Source organism: Puma concolor, chromosome B3, assembly GCF_028749965.1.
Source record: "Puma concolor isolate L17-30 chromosome B3, mPumCon1.1.hap2, whole genome shotgun sequence".
NCBI classification, from domain to species: domain Eukaryota; kingdom Metazoa; phylum Chordata; class Mammalia; order Carnivora; family Felidae; genus Puma; species Puma concolor.
In genome coordinates this window covers 77367703-77389690 of record NC_141672.1, presented here as the reverse complement: position 1 = coordinate 77389690, position 21988 = coordinate 77367703, and the positions used below count along the sequence as shown (strand labels likewise).

The 21988-nt window shown below is 41.0% G+C and overlaps 3 protein-coding genes and 1 long non-coding RNA gene across 4 annotated transcripts in view; 1 reads left to right on the top strand and 3 right to left on the bottom strand.

The window, feature by feature from the left end:
* The window catches only part of RNASE9 (ribonuclease A family member 9 (inactive)), a 107229-nt gene extending 94543 nt beyond the window's left edge, over positions 1 to 12686 (bottom strand). Inside the window, exon 1 of the mRNA XM_086710248.1 lies at positions 12526 to 12686. The gene's annotated coding sequence lies outside the window, so the exon portion shown is untranslated. The remainder of the gene's footprint in view (positions 1 to 12525) is intronic.
* On the top strand, positions 12568 to 14294 carry LOC147580124 (uncharacterized). Its single transcript, XR_015252549.1, has 3 exons — positions 12568 to 12865; positions 13074 to 13207; positions 13721 to 14294. It is a non-coding gene; the product is annotated as an uncharacterized LOC147580124 (long non-coding RNA).
* An 801-nt stretch (positions 14295 to 15095) lies between these two features.
* Positions 15096 to 16104, bottom strand: RNASE11 (ribonuclease A family member 11 (inactive)). The gene has a single exon (XM_025920041.2). The coding sequence runs from the start codon at positions 16005 to 16007 to the stop codon at positions 15408 to 15410; it is 600 nt and encodes a 199-aa protein (XP_025775826.1). The 5' UTR covers positions 16008 to 16104; the 3' UTR covers positions 15096 to 15407.
* Positions 16105 to 19783: 3679 nt separating this feature from the next.
* RNASE12 (ribonuclease A family member 12 (inactive)) lies at positions 19784 to 20823 on the bottom strand. The gene has a single exon (XM_086708477.1). It carries the CDS (start codon positions 20778 to 20780, stop codon positions 20340 to 20342), a length of 441 nt encoding a protein of 146 aa, XP_086564603.1. The 5' UTR covers positions 20781 to 20823; the 3' UTR covers positions 19784 to 20339.
* Positions 20824 to 21988: the final 1165 nt, after the last annotated feature.

Here is a 21988-nt window from a genome sequence, read left to right as displayed (position 1 = left end):
TGGGGCTCGAACTCCCGGACCGCGAGATCGTGACCTGGCTGAAGCCGGACGCTTAACCGACTGCGCCACCCAGGCGCCCCTGGAAAAATTAGTTTTAAGACACTAACATGAGACAACCAAACACACTGATCTTTGAGATACAGGAAACTAACAAGGTGAGTCCTACAATTTGCCTGGCTTACTGCCTGGAGAGAGATTTCAGGCACAAGTGAAGGGTTGGCAAACAGGAAGAGCCTGAAAACTACAGGAGATGAGGAGGAGGAACTGAGGAAACAAGGAGGCCAAGAAACTTGAGTCCACAGGACACAGTACTAGAAAGGAGAGAACTGCCTTGAACAGAAATGTGGAGATCTGCACAGGGTTCCTCTCAAGTATGCAGCAGAGTACTAGTTTATCATGAGTGTGGGAGAAAACCACCTGAGGCTGGGGAAAGAATTATCTAAAAGGATCAGAGAAGATAGTGCCTAACCCCACTAACCAGGCTGGAAAAAGTCAAGATGCATGGGATATTAGGTAGAGTACTCAGGAGGTCTTGCCTCAGTAATGGGCAATAATTAGCCTTAGGCTGCAACTGCTCTGTACCCGCCTAACAAATCAAAAGGATCGAGTGGTTCCGAATAGCTTATGTGCATCCCAGAAAATAGTTCAAGAAAATTCATAGGAATGCAAAAATATCCTTACCTGGTAAACCAACAAGGTAAAATTCACAACATCTGGCATCCAATCAAAAATAGCTAAGCCTGGGGGCACCTGGGTGACTCAGTAGGTTAGGCGTCCGACTCCTGGTTTCCGCTCAGGTCATGATCTCACAGTTCATGGGATTGAGCCCTGAGTCAGGCTCCATGCTGATGGAATAGAGCCTGCTTGGGATTCTCTCTCTCCCTCTCTCTGCCCCTTCCCCACTCACACACACTATCTCTCAAAATAAATCAATAAAAACTTTTAGAAAATTACTAAAAAAGGAAGCAGATAAACAAAAACCATACTGAGGAGAATAATCATTCAATTGCATTTGGCCATAAGAAGGCATAGAATAAAGACATTAAAACTGTTATTATAAGGGGTGGCTCAGTTAGTTAAGCATCTGAGTCTTGAATTCGGCTCAGGTCATGACCTGATGGTTCACAGGTTTGAGCCCCTGTGTTGGGCTCTGTGCTGACAGCTCAGAGCCTGGAGTCTGCTTTGGATTCTGTGTCTCCCACTTTTTGCCCCTCCCCTCCTCATGCTCTGTCTCTCAAAAAATAAATAAACATTAAAAAAATTTTTTAAATTATTATTATAACTGGATTTCTTCTGTGCAAAAAATTAAGTAGATTCATAGACCATAGAAAAAAACAAATCAAACTTTGAAACTTTTAAGATAAAAACTAAAATGTGTGAGATGAAAAATACACTGGATGAGATTAATGGCCGATTAGATATTGCAGAACAAAGATTAGTGAATCTGAAGGTTATAGAAATGATCCAAATGAAACATCAAACAAGAAAACAAAACAAAGAGTGAAAAGAGCATCAGCAAGCTGTAGAGTGAATTCAAGTGACTTCAGATGAGTAATTAGAGTCTCTGAAAAGGAGAAGCAGGGGGATAGAAAAAAAATTAGAAGCAGTAATAGCCAAACACTTTCAAAAGTTGATGGAAAGTACAAATTCACAAATCAAAAAAAGCTCAATGAACTCCAAGCACAAAACCATACCAAGAATGGTTTGGTATGAAGAAAACCATACCAAGGCACATCATAACCAAATTGGGAAGAAAACAACCCTGACCTAGTCATGAAAAGAAAACCTTAGAAGTAGCCTCAGAAAAATGGCATGCTAGGATTGGAGAAGCAAAGAGAGGGGTGATGTTAGATTTCTTTTCTGAAATAATGTAAGTAAGAAGAGAGCAGGAAAATATTAAAGTACTCAAAGTAAGAAAGTTGTCAAGGTAGAAATTCTATACCTGGTAAAAATATCTTTAAAAAACAAAGGCAAAATAAAAGCATTCTTAGATTGCAGAGCTTACAAAAAGTCATCACCAGCAAACAGGGAAGGTAAACTGGCAAAGAGAAAATTATACCAATTGGAAATGTGAATCTCCACAAAGGAATGAAGAACATTGTAAATGGTAATTAATTAAATGGGCAAATACATATGATTTTTTTGTTATTATTTTTTAATATTTATTTATTTTTGAATGAAGAACATTATAAATGGTAATTAACTGGGCAAATACATATGATTTTTTTGTTATTATTTTTTAATGTTTATTTATTTTTGAGAGAGAGAGAGAAAGTGTGAGTGGGGGAAGGGCAGAGAGAGAGGGAGACACAGAATTCGAAAGCAGGCTCCAGGCTCTGAGCTGTTAGCACAGAGCCCGACGTGGGGTTTGAACTCACGAACTATGAGATCATGACCTGAGCCTAAGTCAGACGCTCAACCGACTGAGCCACCCAGGTGCCCTGCTTTTTTTTTTTTAATTTAAATTTATTTAAAATAAAACAGACTAACCAAAACTAGTACCAATGTATAATGGGATTTATACCATATTCCAAAGTAAAATGCATGAAAATAGCATAGAATCTGAGAGGAATCCAAGTATACTAGCATAAGGTTTTTATACTGAGTGAAGTAGTACAGTATCGGTTGAAAGTAAGCTATAAGTTATAGATATATACTGTATATCCTAATGCAACCACTGAATTAAAACAAAGAGCTGTAGTTAAAAAGTCAACAAAGGAGATAAAAGTGGAATCATAAAAAAATTCATAAATCAAGTGAAGGCCCCAAAATCAGAAAAAGGGAGGAAAAAATGGAAGGGACAAATAGAACAAATAGCAGGAGTTAGACTCCAACTAACTGTATCAATAATCTCATTAAATGTAAATGGTCTTAGCATACCAATTAAAAGCTAATGATAGACTGGGATTTTAAAAAACAAACAAGATTCAGTATATACTGTCTACAAGAAATACACTTTATATGAAGACACATAAAGAAGGTAACAATAAAGGATGTAGAAACATATACCATGCTAGTGTTCATCAAAAGAAAGCTGGAGTGCTATAGTAATATCAGATAAAGCAGATTTCAAAACAAAGAATATTACCAAGGCTAATGAGGGTCATTTCCAAATATGAGGTTCGATTAATCAACAGGACGTAACAATCCTAAATTTTTATGCCCCTAAAAATTGGGCTTCAAATTACAAGATGCAAATACAGAAAGAACTATAAGGAGAAGTGAAATCCATATATTACAGTTTGAGCTTCCATATCCATTTCTCAATAGCTGATATGTCAAGTAGGCAGGAAATCAGCAAGAATATTGAGGACTTGAACCAAATTAACAACCAATTTACCCCCAGTTACATTTATAGAACATTCCATACAACAAAAGCAAATACATATTTTTTCAAGCTCCTGCAGAACACTTACCAGGATACACCAAATTTTCTGCCGTGAAACAAGTCTTAATAACCTCAAAAGGATCCAAGTTAAACAAAATATATTCTCTGACATTGGAATGAAATTATAAATGAATAAGAGAAAGACCTCTAAAAAATCTCAAAATATATGGAAACTAAACAAACCAATTCTAAATAATCGATGGGACAAACATAAAATCAAAATGGAAATTAGAAAATATTTTGATCTGACTACTGTTGAAAAGAATCACATAGCATAGCAAAATTTGTGGGATGCTGTTAAAGCAGTATTGAAGAGAAAACTGATAAACACTACACATCCATACTAGATGCAATGCATATATATATATGCATTATAATATATATGAATGCACATATATGCATTATAATATATATGAATGCACATATATGTATATTATAATATATATGCATTGTAATATATATGAATCCATATATATGTGCATTGTATACAAATGCACACATATATGCATTATAATATATATACAAATGTACATATATATGCATTATAATATATATGAATGCATATGTATTTGCATTATACACACACACACACACACACACACACACATATATATATAAAGGACTTGTATCCAGAATATGCAACAATGAAAATGCAAATAATCCAATAAAAAAATAGGAAAATGTTTTAACAGGCACTTCAGAAAAGAAGATATATGGATGGCAAACAAATAAGCACATGAAAAAGTTGTTCAATATCCTTAATGTTCAACGAAATGCTACTTAAAACCACAATGAGATACCACCAGACACCTACTAGAATGGTTACAATGAAATTGGGGCGCCTGGGTGGCACAGTCGGTTAAGCGTCCGACTTCAGCCAGGTCACGATCTCGCGGTCCGGGAGTTTGAGCCCCACGTCAGGCTCGGGGCTGATGGCTCGGAGCCTGGAGCCTGTTTCCGATTCTGTGTCTCCCTCTCTCTCTGCCCCTCCCCCGTTCATGCTCTGTCTCTCTCTGTCCCAAAAATAAAATAAAAAAACGTTGAAAAAAAAAAATAGAAAATGACTGACTTTACCAAGTGTCAGTAAGAATGTCGGTGAACTGGATTTCTCCTAATAGTGCTGGTGACAATATAAAATGATACAAACAAATTTGGAAACAGCTCAGTAGGTTTTTAGAAAGGTAAATACACATCCACCATTTGACCCAGCCATTCCCCTAGTAGGTTTTACTCCAGAGAAAAAGAAATGTATGGTCACACAAAGACTTTTACATGAACGTTCACAGCAGCTTTATTTGCAATCACCAAAAACTAGAACCAACTCAAATTTCTACCATTAGGTAAATGGATAAATGAATTGTAGTATATCCATTTAATGAAATGCCACCCAGCAAGAAAAAGGAATGAGCTATTGATACACACAACAGCATAGATGAATCTCAAAATAATTAAATTGAGTTAAAGAAGCCAAACAAAAGATAGTACATAGTGTATGATTCCATTTCTATAAAACTCTAGAAAATGGAAATTAATCTGTAGTGAAAAGAAAGCAGATCAGTGGTTGCTTGGGGATTGGGGGTAGGGAAGGTGAGAAGAAGGAATAACTAAAGGGCATGAAATTTGGTAAATGTTGGATATGATTTAATGGGCATAGACATATGTCAAAACTTACGAAATTAGACAATTCAAATATGTGCAGTTTATCATATGTCAATTACATCTCAATAAAACTGTGTTAAAAAAGTTAAAATGTGGGGCACCTGGGTGGCTCAGTCGGTTAAGCATCCGACTTTGGCTCGTGTCATGATCTCCCAGTTTGTGGGTTTGGCCCCGCATGGGGCTCTGTGCTGACAGCTCAGAGCCTGGAGTCTGCTTCAGATTCTGTGTCTCCCTCTCTCTCTGCCCCTCCCCTTCTCACGCTCTGTCTCTCTCTCTCTCTCTCAAAAATAAAAACATTAAAAAATTTAAAAAAATAAAAAGTTAAAATGTGAAGAAATATAACAAGTCTTAGTGGCGATTGGCTTACCACTTGCCACACCCTTAGAATTCCGTCGCCAGGGAGAAAAAAAACAAAGTCTTGGGCAGAGGCTGTGGTGTTGGAACAAGGATCACCGCATGAAGATGAGAACTATAGTCTGAGGAATCTGGGGACTGATGAAAGAAAAAGATATGACCACAGTGTGGCAGTAGCACACAAGCTTTATCTGGGTGCCGCTTGGCAAGTGGGTGTGTGGGTGAGGTCCCTCGCAGCAGGAGACCACCCAGAGACCACCATCACCATGTGGTGGTTGTGAGGCACCATCCTTAAGGCCAGGGCAGGGAAGCCGGCTTGGTGGGGGGGGGGGGGGGGGGGCGCCAAGAAAACTCCCAGGGGAGAGGGAATTAAGAGGGGGGCTTATGTGTCTAAAAGATGGCGCTCTGCAGAATGAAGGGGAGTCTTTGAGCTCCAAAGGGCAGCAGCAGCTTGTGCGTTGTTGTTGTTGTTGTTGTTGCTGCTGTTGTTTTATAGCTAGAGGGCTTATTTTACCCTGTGGCTTGCAGATGTTGGGTGTAGTTTTATTGGTATGCAAAGCATACATGCTCTAAAAGGCAAAAAATATGCTTACCAAGGTGACATTTAAGACAACCAGATGGGTAAAAATTTGAATTTGACACTGGTGACCTTTTAAGCCTATGAATCCCACTTGCTATAAAGAAGTAAACATAGGGCCTATATACAGTGGCTATGTTTGGTTCATTTATATAATAAGAATCCTCCTGAGAGTGCACAAGAAAAAAAAAATCCACACGCCACCTCTGAACTTAGAATCCAGCCAACTCACATCTCCTCATATGGGGGCTGTATGAATACTGGGTCACTACTTTCTTCCAGTTGCAGGAAATACACCATCCCCAAAGATAATTCTCCTTTCTATCCACTTTCAAGGAAATGTACTCTCTTCTTTCACTCTTGGCCATACTTTCTTCAGGGGGCCTAACACTCAAATTAATCTCTGGGAGACTAGCACACTCTTCATTACTATTCACTGCTGTTACCTGGCCTGAAATACAAAAGATGTTAATAACCCACAAGGTTTATTTACAAAAACTTGCCTTTTTTGGTAATGGAAAAGAGAAAAGTGATTATATTGGTTTTGTCTCATAGAGAAGGACTAAAAAAAAAAAAAAAAGTAAACAAATAAGTGTCTTAATAAATTATCCTGCCATGTCTGTAATATATAAAGAAAATTACTTCCTATTTGTTTAAAAGAAAAAAAGCAGCCACCCAACAGAAAATAAGTAGAGTGTTTGTAAATGGCCAGATGTCATCTGAAAAGAATCCCAACTTAAGTAGACATGAACAGATTTATATTTTTAGCAGAAAATTGTGTTTGCACACTAGAGAACGGCTAGGCAGGCACAAGGGTGTGCCAGAAGAAATCAGATAGGCAATTATTGGGAATATCTTAAACAAAAACTGGGCAGAACAGGGGCACCTGTGTGGCTCAGTCGGTTAAGCACCCAACTCTCGATATTGGCTCAGGTCATGATCTCATAGACGTGAGATCAAGCCCTGTTGTCAGCACAGAGCCTGCTTGGGATTCTCTCTCTCCCTCTCTCTCTACCCCTCCTCTGCATGCACACATGCTCTCTCTCTCAAAATAAGTAAAGAAAATCTAAAAAATATTGGGCAGAACAAAATGGAGGTAAATGATAGATTTAAGTTATTTAGGACATAAAAATCACAGGACTTGCTGTTAGGATGGATGAAGGAGATCAGGAAAATGTGTCAACAATAAATTCCTTGGGTTTTTCCTTAGCAGTTTTATTGAAGTATAGTTCACATAACATAAAAGTCACTCCTTTAAAATGCATGATTCTGTGATTTTTAGTAAACTTAGAGGTGTGCCATTGTCTCATAATCCACTCTCAGGACATTCCCATCACCCTCAAAGATCCCTCGTGTGCACCTCCATCACTCCCCATTCTCCCGCCAGTCCTAGACAACTATTCATCTATTTTGTGTCTTTACTTGTGATGGTTTGGCTTCATGATTTTTTTGACTTTGTGATGATGTGAAAGCAATACATATTCAGTAGAAACTACTTTGAATTTTGAATTTGGACCTTTTCCTGGGCTGCCTAGCGATATGCCATATACTCTCGTGATGCTGGGCATTCTGTACCCATCCAAGCATTCTGTTTTCACTTTCAGTACAGTATTCAATAAATTTCATGAGATATTCAACATTTTCTTATAAAATAGGCTTTGTGTTAGATGACTTTCCCAACTGCAAGCTCATGTAAGTGCTCTGCAATTGTCCTGCTTCAGTCAAATTGCCTTCATCTGATGTAGTCAAATCTCCACAGGCTCCTCTTACAGGGGCACTTAAAACTGTACTCAGGAGCAACCCAGATAATCCACATCTCAAGATCCTTAACTTAATCACATCTGCAAAGTCTCTTTTGCTATATAAAGTAACACTCACCAGTTCTAGGGATTAGGACCTGGACATCTTTGGGAACCATTATTCAGCAACCACAATCTTGTAGGTAAAAAATATACAAATTATTTATTCTAATACTCCTCTGTCTATAACAATCTTTCCACCTACTTGTACTTATGTGTTACTTCCCATTCCTAGTACTTTTTTTTCTCCTATCCAAATCTTAGCTATTTGAATGGATCATCCATCAAGTTCAAAATTTTAGTTCTTTTACAGGTCCCTGCACTAATCACCCTAGACAAAAGAGATATGTCTCCCTCTTAAGATATTATTCTACTGTCCTGTATTCAATACCTTGTGCAGTAAGGGTACATTTATTTATGCTTTTTCCCCCACAACAGCTGGTATGGACAGCCTTACATATGGAAATTTCTCAATTGCTTGCCTATAAATATCTTCTGCTCATTAACTGCTCTAATTACTCTGCCCCCGTAATGGACCACGTCACTGTAATCTCACTACATTTCTCTCCCCAAGGTCCAAATGCCTATTCAACCAGTCTGGGCCTACATAGACATGCCTTTAAACTTTTATAGTTTATGGACAGGTGACTGCCTGACATGAGAAATAAAACTACAAAAAAAAATTATGGACAGATTGTTGAAGTGTGATAAAAACAAATTTACATCAATATAATTTGCACACACTGAGCGATGTTCACAACCATGACTGTATTGTCTGGCAGTTAGGCACAAAAATATGTCGTTTATTAAAATGATTACAATGAGTTTTATAAATATAGTTGAGAAATTCCAGTGTTTTCTAAAGGAAGACAAAGGGGAATTTAGTAGACTGGGAGGTTGCTAGAAGACTAGCTGAGGCACCCACTAAAAAGGCTCGATGTGTACCCAGGGTGAGTTCATCAATTCACGCGGTTCTTGTCCTTTTCCACCTGGGCAACTCAGAGCCACGTGCTCCATGAGCCCCAGATTCACAGGGGCTGGAACCATGACAGATTGAATAGTGGCCTAAGTCTTATGGGTGACTTGATTCCAGAACCCTTGTCACTCTACACCTGATGGGTGAGTATGAATGCAGGACACACGGAGAACACATAAAGTCAAGTGGGGCAAAGCCTAAAAGGAAACTAGAAAGCAAAAGGCCACGACAGGGTGCGAAAAGGAGATGTGTGTTGCAGGCACAGTCTGGGCAAGAGAAGAGAATACGGATGTAGGATGAGGAAGGGATGGCTGGGGGGGTGAGTGTCAGAAGGGGAAAAGTAAAGGTAGGTCACTCTTTGTGTGGGCATCTCCCAAGAGATCAGCCTCCCAACCTTGCTCTCATGCTCCTACCCCTGCTGATTCCTCCTCTGACAGGCCCTGCTTCCTGAGGCCGTGAGAGCTCTCAGAAGGCGTGTTTAATGGGATGGGTCTGAAAGCTCAGCCCATGTTCCTGGAAAGAACATGGAGTTCTCAGAACAGCCTGAGCTGGGGAGAGCAAGGAAAGTGAACCAAGCAGCATAGCCTGGAGCTTTCATGCCTGGAGTTCTGCCCTGTTCTTTGACCATCTGTAGGACAAGCCCCAGGGCCACTCAGGCGCCTGGGGAGATCCCCAACTCAAAGTCCTAAGGGCCAGAATTAACTGAGTTGAGTCTCTTACCTAAAGGATGTATAAGAGGAAGGAGGATTGTCATCAGTGAACTAAATAAACCAAATGTGCAGAGAGTCTGAAAACTAGAATAGGGCTTAGTTCTATCTGTTCTCCAGAGGATGGCAAATGTACTAATTTGTTTTCCCAGGAGGAGTGCCCGAGAATTGTCCCTTTTCCTGTACCTATGCCACCACTATGTTATTATTTTAAGTTATTTCTGTTGATTGGGCAGGTAAACAATGATATCACACCGCTTTTATCTATATTACCTTTAGAAGAAAGGGGAAAAAAGATCTCCAAATGTTTAATGACTATTTATTTCTTTTGTTAATTTTCTGTGTCCCTGGTTTATTTTTCTTCAGGTATGTTCATCTTTAACTTATTAAATAGACAGAACTCTTCACATATTGAAGACAGAAACCCTTTCTCAGCAATAGTAAATGCTTTTCTTCAGTTGTACGTTTAACACCATGCCCTGATCTAATCATAATGAAAATAATAATGGCAGATACCATTTAATTATTGGAGCACCTGGGTGGCTCAGTCAGTTAAGCTTCCAACTTCAGCTCAGGTCATGATCTCTTGGTTCATGAGTTTGAGCCCCACTCCAGGCTCTGTGCTGACAGCTCAGATCCTGGAGCCAGCTTCCGATTCTGTGTCTCACTCTCTCTACCCCATCCCTGCTTGTGCTCTCTCTCTTTCTCAAAAATAAATAAATAAACATTAAAAACCTGATTTATGATCAGGAGACTATAGATGCTGGAGAGGATGTGGAGAAACGGGAACCCTCTTGCACTGTTGGTGGGAATGCAAATTGGTGCAGCCACTCTGGAAAGCAGTGTGGAGGTTCCTCAGAAAATTAAAAATAGACCTACTTTATGACCCAGCAATAGCACTGCTAGGAATTTACCCAAGGGATACAGGAATACTGATGCATAGGGGCACTTGTACCCCAATGTTTATAGCAGCACTCTCAACAATAGCCAAATTATGGAAAGAGCCTAAATGTCCATCAACTGATGAATGGATAAAGAAATTTTGGTTTATATACACAATGGAGTACTACATGGCAATGAGAAAGAACGAAATATGGCCCTTTGTAGCAACGTGGATGGAACTGGAGAGTGTGATGCTAAGTGAAATAAGCCATACAGAGAAAGACAGATACCATATGTTTTCACTCTTATGTGGATCCTGAGAAACTTAACAGAAACCCATGGGGGAGGGGAAGAAAAAAAAAAAAAGGTTAGAGTGGGAGAGAGCCAAAGCATAAGAGACTCTTAAAAACTGAGAACAAACTGAGGGTTGATAGGGGGTGGGAGGGTGGGTAAGGGTGGGTGATGGGCATTGAGGAGGGCACCTTTTGGGATGCGCACTGGGTGTTGTATGGAAACCAATTTGACAATAAATTTCATATATTGGAAAAAAATAAATAAAAACTAAAAAAAAAAAACCTGATTTATGGAAGCAGACCATCCTTGTTTGTTCCTGGGGGACCACTTATTATGTGTGTGACTTTGTATATTTCCTGAAGTCTTTATGCTTCAGTTTCTTCATCATTGAAGCAGGGATAATAATAATCTACCTCATGGAGGTTGCTCTGAAAATAAAGAAACCATATGTACATTTTAGACAAACGCCTGGCACATTATAAGATCTCAGTTGGTAATTAAATATTGCTATTACCTATTAACCATCCCTGTAGTAATTATCATATGTGATCTTGAAAAAGTTTAACATATTAATAAACATGAAGGTCTGCCAGTTCTCTAGTTGCCGGAGTAAAAAGGATGCATTCCATGTGTGTGACGCCTCTTCTAACATCTCAGCCACTCTCGTGTTTTTGGAAACATGAGTCCCTCTTGCAGTGTGTTTACTTCCAGGGAGTTTGAAGACAACAATGCCGCCTTGCTAGTTTGGGACACTGCGAACGAAGTTCAGAGTCAGTCGGAGTTAAACTGACTTGTTTTGGGGCGCCTGGGTGGCGCAGTCGGTTAAGCGTCCGACTTCAGCCAGGTCACGATCTCGCGGTCCGTGAGTTTGAGCCCCGCGTCAGGCTCTGGGCTGATGGCTCAGAGCCTGGAGCCTGTTTCTGATTCTGTGTCTCCCTCTCTCTCTGCCCCTCCCCCGTTCATGCTCTGTCTCTCTCTGTCCCAAAAAAAATAAATAAACGTTAAAAAAAAAATTTTTTTTTTAAATAAACTGACTTGTTTTGCCCCAGTGCTGTCTGCAAAAGCTCTGAACACATACGCAGCAACCTTTTTTCCCCTCACTGGGACTAGAATTAGAATGTTCTATAACTAGAAGGAAAGATTTTAGGCCATCTAATCTAGTGGTGTTCAAACTTCAAACCACATCAGCAAACCTAATGCTTGTAAAAGTCCTGTATGCTGTAGACGTATCCCAGATCTATAGAACCCAAATCTCCTGGACCAGGGCCCAGGGATTCGTATTTGATAACAGCTCCTACGGCTAGTAAATTTGTTAGGGTAAGGCTAGGCTAATGGAACAAAATATGGTGAATTTAAAAATATACATATTGGGGCACCTGGGTGGCTCAGTCAGTCAGTTAAGCATCTGACTCTTGATTTCAGCTCAGGTCATGATCTCACAGTTCGTGAGTTCGAGCCCTGCGTCAGGCTCTGCCCTGACAGTGGTGAGCCTGCTTGGGATTCTCTCTCTTTCCCTCTCTCTCTCTCCAAACTAAATAAATAAAAATGTAAAAAATGTATATACATATGTATTTCTCTCTCATATAATTAAGCAGTCCAGATTGGTGAGATATCTCTGCTTCACACAGTTATTCAGGTACATGCCTTCCTTCCCTTTTGGTGTTCAGCTCATTCCTAGAACATTCCTAGAACACTATTATCATCTAAGGGATGAAAGATGAGTCACACCCATGTCCATTTTGGGGATCTGGCAGTTGGGAAGAAAAAAAAAAGCACAGAAGAGGCCAGTTCCATGTCACAAAATCTGGATGTAGAAGTGGCACACATCACTCCTGCTCAGAGATCCTGGGAAAAGAAGTCTGGCTGGGCAGCTCCGTGCCTCACTGTACCTCCTCGGCTTGAGGCCGAGCGGGTAGTTTGGGGCAGGCAACCAGAGAACACCACCACACTGATCCTGATGACTATCCAAGTCAGAGAGCCCCGAGATCTAATCCAGCCTCCTCATCATGTCGATAAGGACATTGATGGGAAGTGACTTGGGGGTGGGGGAGCATGATGAGGCAGTAAAACATATGAGGACTTATCTGTGATGTCACAAAGTCTCCCCTTACTTCAGCATCACCCTGGGCCTTGGGAGCCAGGACTTGTTTCGCTTCAGAATTGTTTATTAAAGGGAATTTAGTGTCCTTCATGTTGGGAAAGCAGAGGGAATGGCTAAAGGCAAGATGGGTATTACTTTTGTGCTACATACCCCCCTTAGTATCCCTTTCTCAAAACTCTCTATCATTACATTCCCAGCTTCCTTTCTCTATCCAACTCTCCCTTCTGTGGCCCTTGGGATTGGATCTGTCTCCTTTATTCCCTTATTTCATTCCCTCTAATGTCTCTCTGTAGCTGCAGAGAAATGACACATATCTACCCTCGGTTATCTTTCTAGGAAGTCCAAGAGACACTTGTTTGGCCCTTTGTAGTCAGGCAGGCTTGTGCAGTTGAAGGGGCTGAGGGGACAGAATGAGACCATGAAGAGGAAGCCTATCAGGACCAGCCCGCCAACGGAGTGAAGACAAGGAGGTGAGTTCTGGGGACTGTGAAGACAGCAGCCTTAAAGCAACAGAAGATGGACAGTGCTGGGGTCAGGCTAGGTGAGATGAAAATGGGGCATTAGTAGCCTTGGAAGCCAGGCCGAGAAATTTAGGTATAAAGCTACAAGAAAAATGAAAGGGAAAAAAAAAAAAAGATCTCTGTGGTTTGGGAACAGAGAAGGGACATTACAAAGACTCAATGTTTTAAAATGTGAAATCCCTTGCCTATCATCATCATGAGGGACCTCAGGCTGCACATTATGTCAAAGGGGTGACAGGCTTTGAGGGTGGGAAATGCCAGTAGTTAGGAGTCTCAACTCTCGATGACATCTCCACATTTGACATCTTTTCAGACATTCACAGTATGATGATTAGATACGCCCTGGGAGCTCCCGATTCCTTCAGAGAAGTGGAAAGATTTGGTCTTAAGACTCTTTGGAAGATGGTCCTGGCCTAGAAAGAGGTATCTATTATGGCTCTTTGCTCTTCTCTTCTGGTGAAGGAAGAAGTCTGTACTAAATTCTGAACAAGGCTGGATTTGCGTTTTCTTTGCATATTACCAAAAAACTTTGCCAGAGTTTGAATAGTTATTGTCTCTGGGGCTGACATGCCCATCACCCAGAGCTTGACTCTACAGTAGGACTGTACTGTAGGGAAGAAGTGACTCAAATGGAACCAAGTTGGAACCAAGAAGAGACCCGATGGACCACTCTGCTCTGGAGAACCTGTCCCACGTGTGATGAGTGGCTGGTAGCACCAGCCTTGCCACATAGAACTATCCCCAGAATGGACCCCAGGGAGCATACCTCTCCTCCAGGGCTCCAGGTTCTCCTCCTATGGAGAAGAAAACTCTGGGTCCCAGGCATTTCCCTCCATCACCTTCTCCTCTGGCTGCCAAGAGAAAATTGAGTGCTAACTACACCCCTATTTGGCCAAGCTCATAGTGACTATTTAAGCAGGCACCATACTGACAAGGAAAACCCAGCTGAAAGATATAAAACTATCTGCCCTAATGCTGCATATTGGTTGATTGTCAGAGTCTTGCAGTTTTAATAAAATGAGAATCCTGCACATGATGTGAAAAGCATTAGGAAAATTGATATATTAAGAGTGCTGTACAGTAAGAAAAGTGTTACAGTGATGTAACATTTGCTATACATGTATTTATTTAAAATCAGGACATTAAAAGAGTGGTCTCAGGATGGAGAGAACAGGAACACAAAAGCACCCACTAAGGAACAAGATAATTGCCCATACTTTGTGTAGAGTGTTGAACCCTAAAACTTACAAATAAACAATTGGTAGTGAAAAAAAACAATACAACATCAAAAACAAGATCGAAGACTAACCCTGCCTAGTACTTGGCAGAGATGTCCTGTTTCCCATCTTTCTACCTGCTCTATTTCTCCATGGCTTGCATCCCTCTCCCACAGTCCCAGGGAATCAAGACCATGCTGAGTAAAAATTGCAATAAGAGCTTTATCATTCCATCTGTAGCAACTTGTGACATAGATAGGGACAAGGATGGAGGAATGGAGCTTGCATAGGGCTGGAGCTGTTGACTGAGTGCAACAGCTAAGCCAAAAAGCATCTTTTTCTTCTGGCATCTTCTGGAGGACAGGCAGCACCTGGTTGCATGGGTGGGTGCTCACATTTGTGAGCATGGATGCACACACTTATTTGAAAAACGGAGATAATAGTATCCCCTATGCTCATTCATTATTTCTCTGAATAGTCTCAGAGGCAGTACAATTAACTTTCAATTATCAGTATTTGTTTTGGGCCTTTTCTCTTAATTTTGTCAGGTTGGATGGACTCTGCTTCTTGGCTTAATAGCTGAGCTAGGATAGAATTTGGTCTGGTTCCAAGAAAGTGTGTGTGTGTGTGTGTGTGTGTGTGTGTGTGTGTGTGTGTGAGAGAGAGAGAGAGAGAGAGAGAGAGAGAGAGAGAGAGAGAGAGAGAGAAGTGGGGCGGAGAGAGGGGGAGAGAAAGAATCTGTACTCCAGGATCAGTTACAAATTTTAATTGAATTCACAATTTTGCATTTTTCATTCCTCCAGTTAGTATAGATAACCAAGAGTTTGCTATATTGCTGAAATGGTAGATACGGATAATAGAAGGAAATAAACAATAATGAGAATAAGGATGTCTTTCTTTAGAGAGACTCCGGTCTCAAAGCCCTGTGGGATTTACAACTTGGAGCCACTAACTAACCAGCTCATCAGAGAATGACCTGTCAGCATTGCCAATATTTTCTTTAATGAGGTATCACTGTGGTATTGGCACCTGGCGAACTGTTTGTCCATAGTAAGCTGGCACATAGTGGTCTCCAGACGTGGGCTCCTAGAGCAGTTGATGCCAAGATTCTGTCCACACTTGCAGCTGGAGGCCTTGGGGACCCCGTGCATCACTTCCATGGAGCCATGGATGAAGTTATTGCTCAACCTGCATGACCCATTAGCTTCGGAAACTTTTCTCCAGACCACCACATCATTGCAATACTCTTTGTCGTTACCTGGGCTGTCTCCTCCGTGGAAGCTATAATGTAATCTTCTGAATGTCAATAACGAGGAAGACAGACTATCCTTGGACGTACTGGCACTAGTATTTTTATGTAACAGAGTCAAGTTCATTAATACCCCGCTAGTCCGTTTTTCTTGGTCCCTGTTTGCCACATCATAGTACATCTCTTCCCCCGATAATTCTTCGTTAATTATCTCCATTATGCTTTCTGGAGCTCCTGCAAGAACCAAACCCAGGCCGAGGAGCAGCAGAAAGAAAGAATCCATCTCAGATCTGGGGTACTCTCTTCTGCAGTAAAAATAAAAAAGTAGAAGATGAAAATAAGGAGAATATTAATGAGATAGTTCTCTTTTCCTCAGGGCAGTTGTTCCCAGGATTGACTCCTGCATGTAAGTTCAGGCTCCTTCCATGGAAGGATGATGGCATGAAAAGATACTCAGCTGTGGAATCTGAGGACCTAGCTCAAATCCCCGCTTACCCGCTCATACGCAATTTACTCGAACTCCTTTAAGCTCAGTTTCCCCCATGCAGAAAAAACAAAGGGGGGGGGGGAATGTGAGAATTGTACAAGATAGTATGTTTAAAGTGCCCCAAACCAAGTAGTTATTTCTCTCTCTTTTCTCTTTGTCTATAATCTCTTTGGGAGGGACTGTCATCTACATAGTGGTCACAGTAATCTCACCCAACACATTCCTTACTACTTCTGAGTTTCCTATGGCCTCAAAACATGTTATTTCCCCCATCTCTCATTTCTTTCCCCACCCACTCGCAGTCATAGAATTTCTCTTTACCAGTTCCTCTGGCAAGTTGGTCCTGCAGAGAAAGAATCCAGCTGGTTACAGGGCTGAGAAGTGAAACTCTATTTGTTTCCTGGGAGTTTCTGTTATTGGTCTAGCTGAATGAGGAAGGAGGGGCAAGAAAGGGGTAGGTAGAATTGTATGGGGTAGAAGGAGGAGACAACGGGAACCAAGGATGCTCAGAGAACTTAATAAAGTGGGCATTTGGCAATGCCCAGTGGTGGTATCATTGTTGCTTCTTTGAAGAAATCATCCCTGTTTATATTTTAACCCACAGTGATTTGTTTTCAGCTTTTTTGAAACCCCATAGCATAGATTACATTGCACTTCATTTTATATGTTCTTTTTTTACTTTTCAAGTTAGATGATGTATGTAATTCTTTTCTCCCTCTTTTTAGGGTTGAAAATTCCTTGAGCCTGGAACTTTGTTTCTGCTCCTTTTTATTTGGTACAGAATCAACCACTGAACTGTATATGTGCTAGTTTCTCAACATTTGTTAACAACATAACATGTAGAAAATCCTCTACTTGAGCTCAATACTGGAAAATTCATCATGAGAATCTCAGAAAAAAATGCTTATTCAGGGTGATAATTCCTTCTCTTGCTCTAGAAAGAATTTTTTTCCCTCCCACCACTGAGAGATTCATCCCCTTATATCTCCTGCATTATCACTCTAACCTCCTAACCACTGCTCCTGGCCCCTCCGATTCCTTCAATACACTGCTTTTCTAAAAATACCCCTTGCAATGACACTATTTCAAAAACCTTGAAATATTCCTCATTGCCTACTCAAGGCAATCTAATCCCCTGAGGCCATGTAGTCAAGGCTTTCTTGATCTAATCTCAACCAGCTTCTCAAGGTTTATCTCCCATTATTTTGGTACATGAACCAAATCAGCACTATCCACCCTTCTCCAAATGCACCCTATTCTGTCTCTCCATTTTTGGTCCTTTCTTGAGTGCCTACTCTTTTCCGCCTCTTGAAATCCTTCAAAGCCCAATTCAGATCACATTCTTTCTTTAACACATTTTTCACAACTTATGTCTACCAACTCTATTGTTCACTTCCTTAATCTTCTTATCACTCATTTCCTTTTTTATTATTATTGAAGTATAATTGACATGCAATGTTATATTAGTTTCAGGTGTACAACATATTGATTTGATAATTCTATATAATCATTCCCTTCTTATACCACTCATTTGACATTAACACACATGGACTTGTGGTTTTTATTATAGGTAATTTAAAAATGTTCTGTGTGTGAAGTTAGAGCAAAGACTCAGCACTAAGAATATATAAGCCTCAGTAACTGGGTTGATTATTGATAAACGATTAGGAATTAAGTGGATGTGTTTGTGTGTGTGGCTTAAACATAGACTTGCTGCAGATTGAAGGTAGAAGGGAAGAAGGATTTAGATTTTTTTTCTAAATATCCTCTACTGTCAACATCAATAATGAGGTGATAACAGGAAAACAGAAAGATACTGGGGAGAAAAATAAAAAGGAAGAGCAAGGCAGAGATTCTTGACTGAAATCATTTTTCTGAAACATCCATTTCAAGTGGATAGAATTCACAGCTACTTGGGTTTGATTGGGGCTGCTAGGTGCCCATTAAAAAAAAAAAAAAAACCCTCCCAAACTACAAATGTCTAAAACATCACAATTCATTTGAATTGGGTTTTGATCCCTATTGAATGAAAATATTCTGAGAATAGATTCCACTGGACAGTCTCAGTTACTAGCACCTTAATGAGAATGCATTTATCTGCAAAATTCTGTTTCTACTTAGAAGGAGGGGACTTACGGGAGGAAGGGAAGGAAAAATAGTGAGAAGGAAAAAAAAAAAGGACAATAAATCCTGGGGAGAGGGGCAGGAAAAGGAATCAGAATTCAGAATATAAAAACAGGGTCTTTAAAGACACATTTCTGTGACTTTAAAATTTTGCCCAAGAAATGATGCTGCTACTTAGACTCTAATAAGTCATCTGCCAGGGACCACCTGTTCCTACTCAGCATCTGAGGGCTCTGCTTCCTTGGTGACATCCAAACTTCCACGAAGACGACGGTGACAGTGGGACTCCCATGGAGAAATGGGTAATGAGTAAGCCTTGTCTACTTCCCAGGCTGCAAAGTGTCCTTCATTCACAAGTGTAGATGTCCTCCCTCCCTCAATCAAATCAATCAGTTAGAACTTGACGCTTGCAAAAGACAGAGTTAACAACTAGCACAGGTGTACCTCCTTTTTGGATCTGACCCTGAACTAAGTTCAAATAAATAATGCAATAGTTAAAATCTCTCAACTGAAAAGATGAGAACAGAAAGGGCCCTCTAAAGCTTGTGCATAGCCTGTGCCAGCTCTAGCTCACTGTATTTCTGGCTCTCACAGGATGGAAATGTCATAACTCAGAATTAGTGACCCCGTAACCTGGCACTCAGCTGCCAATTACCCCTTATTTCTCACTACTCCTCGGTACTAACCCTTTCATCCAACAAAGAGAAACACAATTGTGGAGTAATAGGCCTGGAAACCTCAAAGACTAGCTGGTCCCCCCCTCCCCCAGGGACCACCTGGACCACCTGGCTGGTCCCCCCCAGGTGAGGGGGCTAATGCTCAGAGAAGAACAGGACTTAATCAAATCCCCAGAATGAGGAACCTCTCCTCTGCATTCTTTGGGCTCACACTCTAACTCAAAAGACACCCTGCCCATAGCTGGATGTGGGGGAGTTAAACAATCAGTTCCACTGTAAGATCTATAAGGGGAAAAGAGTCAGGAGTTAGGATGCAAATTCTCTATTTCCTCTGTGGATGCAAGCGTCCAGGTACTGAGCTCTGAGAGTCTCAATCTCTTCCTGGGAAATCTGGATTCATTTCTCACCACAGTCTTTAAGGGAAATGGTTTCTGACCCATCAGGCAATCCTTCCACTCTCCCTTTCCCCTTCTTTCAAGGCACAGAGGCAGCTGCTAAATGTAAACAGATGCAGCTTGAATTATATATGCCCTCGTCAGAGGAGACCCTCATCAATGACTCCAAATGCCTCCACACCTAGGATCAAGTCTGGGAGCATTGTGAAACAAAAGGAGGCACTCACTCTGGGTACAAAATTTAAGGGGGTACCCAAAAGCCCAGTAATCAAGATAAATACTATTTTAATACAACACTTAAAAAATATTAATTTAATGCAAAGTAATCTCTGATGACAAATACCAAAATGTCAAATAATAGGATCTGACCCTGTACTGGCTAACTCACTAATTCATATCACCTTAAGTCCAACCCTGTCAGATTGGGTCTTGATTTAAAACTCAGATATTTTATTCATCAGAAAATTTTTGCATTAATTTTGATTTTTTTAAATGTTATTTATCCAGGTTACTGGGATTTGGGGCGCCTTTAAACTGTGTACATGAAGTGAGCACCTTGCTCACTTTACCTGAATCCCAGCTCTGCCTCGGATTCACTCTTGGCTCTCAACACGTGACCCAGAGAAAAGGGACAAGAAATTAAAACACATGAAGAGTTTATGATTCAATTCAGTCGAGTTTTTATTATTATTATTATTATTATTAAACCAGAATGAAATTATTCCAGCTTAGCCGTACCAGCAGGACAGATGAATTACTAGTGGCTACCCAATTCACACAAAGCATTACCCCATGTCCACAGTTGAGGTGTGCTCCAGGGCGAACCAGTTACTGGTACCCCTGAGAGAGGAACCAATATACCAGTACCCCATACAGAAGTTTGCAAGAGAGGAGAGTACCAGTACCCCTCAGACCCAGGCAGTGGTCTCAACTTATTTAACATATCTCTGGAAAGTAACTGGCCCCACGTCATCACAAGTGACAACAATAAACCCCTCCACAGAGGAAATGTGGTACCTGCAGGCAGGGTATCTGGTGCCTCCAATGAGCTGACACACTGTCATTTTGAACTTTGTCAAACTCTGGAAACACAAAGTGGAAGAATGGTTCTCACAAGTCATTTTCTTGGGAGAGGTGCAAACACTGTTGATATTTCGAGGCCTCTCATGGATGAAAACATGCTCCTTTTTGCAGGTATTGTCAGGTCCCCTGATGACTCTTTGTAAGACCATGTGGTTGCAGTACCTTACAAGAGAGTCACTCTGAGGGTAGTCCACATGCAGATGCTCTATGGTGGACTCCTCTCCTTCCTCATTCTGCTCGTTTTCCCAGAACAAAAGCATCAGGTAAATTATCACCATTAGTATCATCATGGGTGAGATTCCCTTCACATCTGCTGCAAGCCCTACAGAGTAAGAAGAGACAGGACATAGCAGAAGGTGATCAGATTCCTCCAGCCCCATCCCCTGACTTTGCTCCCCCACCCTTGGGATGTTTTACTTCCTTCTCTCTGCTAATTAAAATCTCAGGCTCCAGCTGGAGGAACAGTTCCCCAAGCAAGCCCTTTTGATCTATTTCAGCTCTCAGCGTTTGGCATTGAACTGTTCTCTGGTCATTCCCATTGTGTCGTATTTGTTTTGCTTCTGCAAGCTCCTTGAGATCTTCTGTTTCTCCTGAATCCATCAGAGTGCTTAACACAGAGCTGGACATGTAGAAGGATGCTCAAAAGTACCCATGGCTGATTGTTTTCTTCCTACTGCTGAATGACTTCCTTTATCCTAATTGTCTCAACACTAATTCCATCCAGTTCCACATGTTTTCAGCACTATTAATCTCTTCTTCCCAGTTCTTCCAATCTCTCCTACCAAGCTAACTCCTCTCACCTTGTGTTTTTGCTGTAGTTCTCACAGGTAACATGTCCTTCTGACCATAGATCTGAAAAAGTCCTTTGTGTCTAGCTGTTCCTTGGCAATAACTGATAGGGAGCCAGGTGAGTGTGGGGAGGGCCAAAGTGAAAAGAGCAGAAAGGGAGGAGCCTGTGAAGAGTGTGCTTGGGTGTCATTGGGAAGGACGAGAAGTTATCTTCAGAGGGAGAGTTACATAAGGCAGGTCCTGAATGTGTCCTCATTAAACAAACGTGGATTTTCCAAAGCATTTATTAAAGTCCTGCTGTGTGTCAGACACACTATCATCTATTTCCCAGATTTGCAGTCAGTCTTTCCTGCAAACCTAGGAAGTAGCTATTATCCCCATTTCATTCAAGAAGAAATGTTGCAGATAGATTACTGTGGAGATAGAAGAGGGCAAGAGGAACAAGAGTCTCACCCTCTTGACACTTAACACTTGAACATCGAGTCCTAGCAAGCCTCATTCCCACGTGGTGTGCAGGACAGAAACAACTCCCTGACATTAACATTAGCCTTGATCAAGCCCTGGGTTCCTGGGGAAGTATGGCAATGGTTCCCAAACCCATTGTTGAACGCTGGAATCACCTGGGCATTTTTAAAGGCCACCTTGAGACATTTGGCTTTAACTGGTGTTGGCTGTGACCTGAGTCTGAGATATTTAAAGCCCCCCCAAT

Coding starts and splice junctions, on each gene's coding strand:
- RNASE11 (XM_025920041.2), bottom strand. CDS start 16,007: ATGGATTCTTTCTTTCTGCTGCTCCTCGGCCTGGGTTTGGTTCTTGCA.
- RNASE12 (XM_086708477.1), bottom strand. CDS start 20,780: ATGATGATACTAATGGTGATAATTTACCTGATGCTTTTGTTCTGGGAA.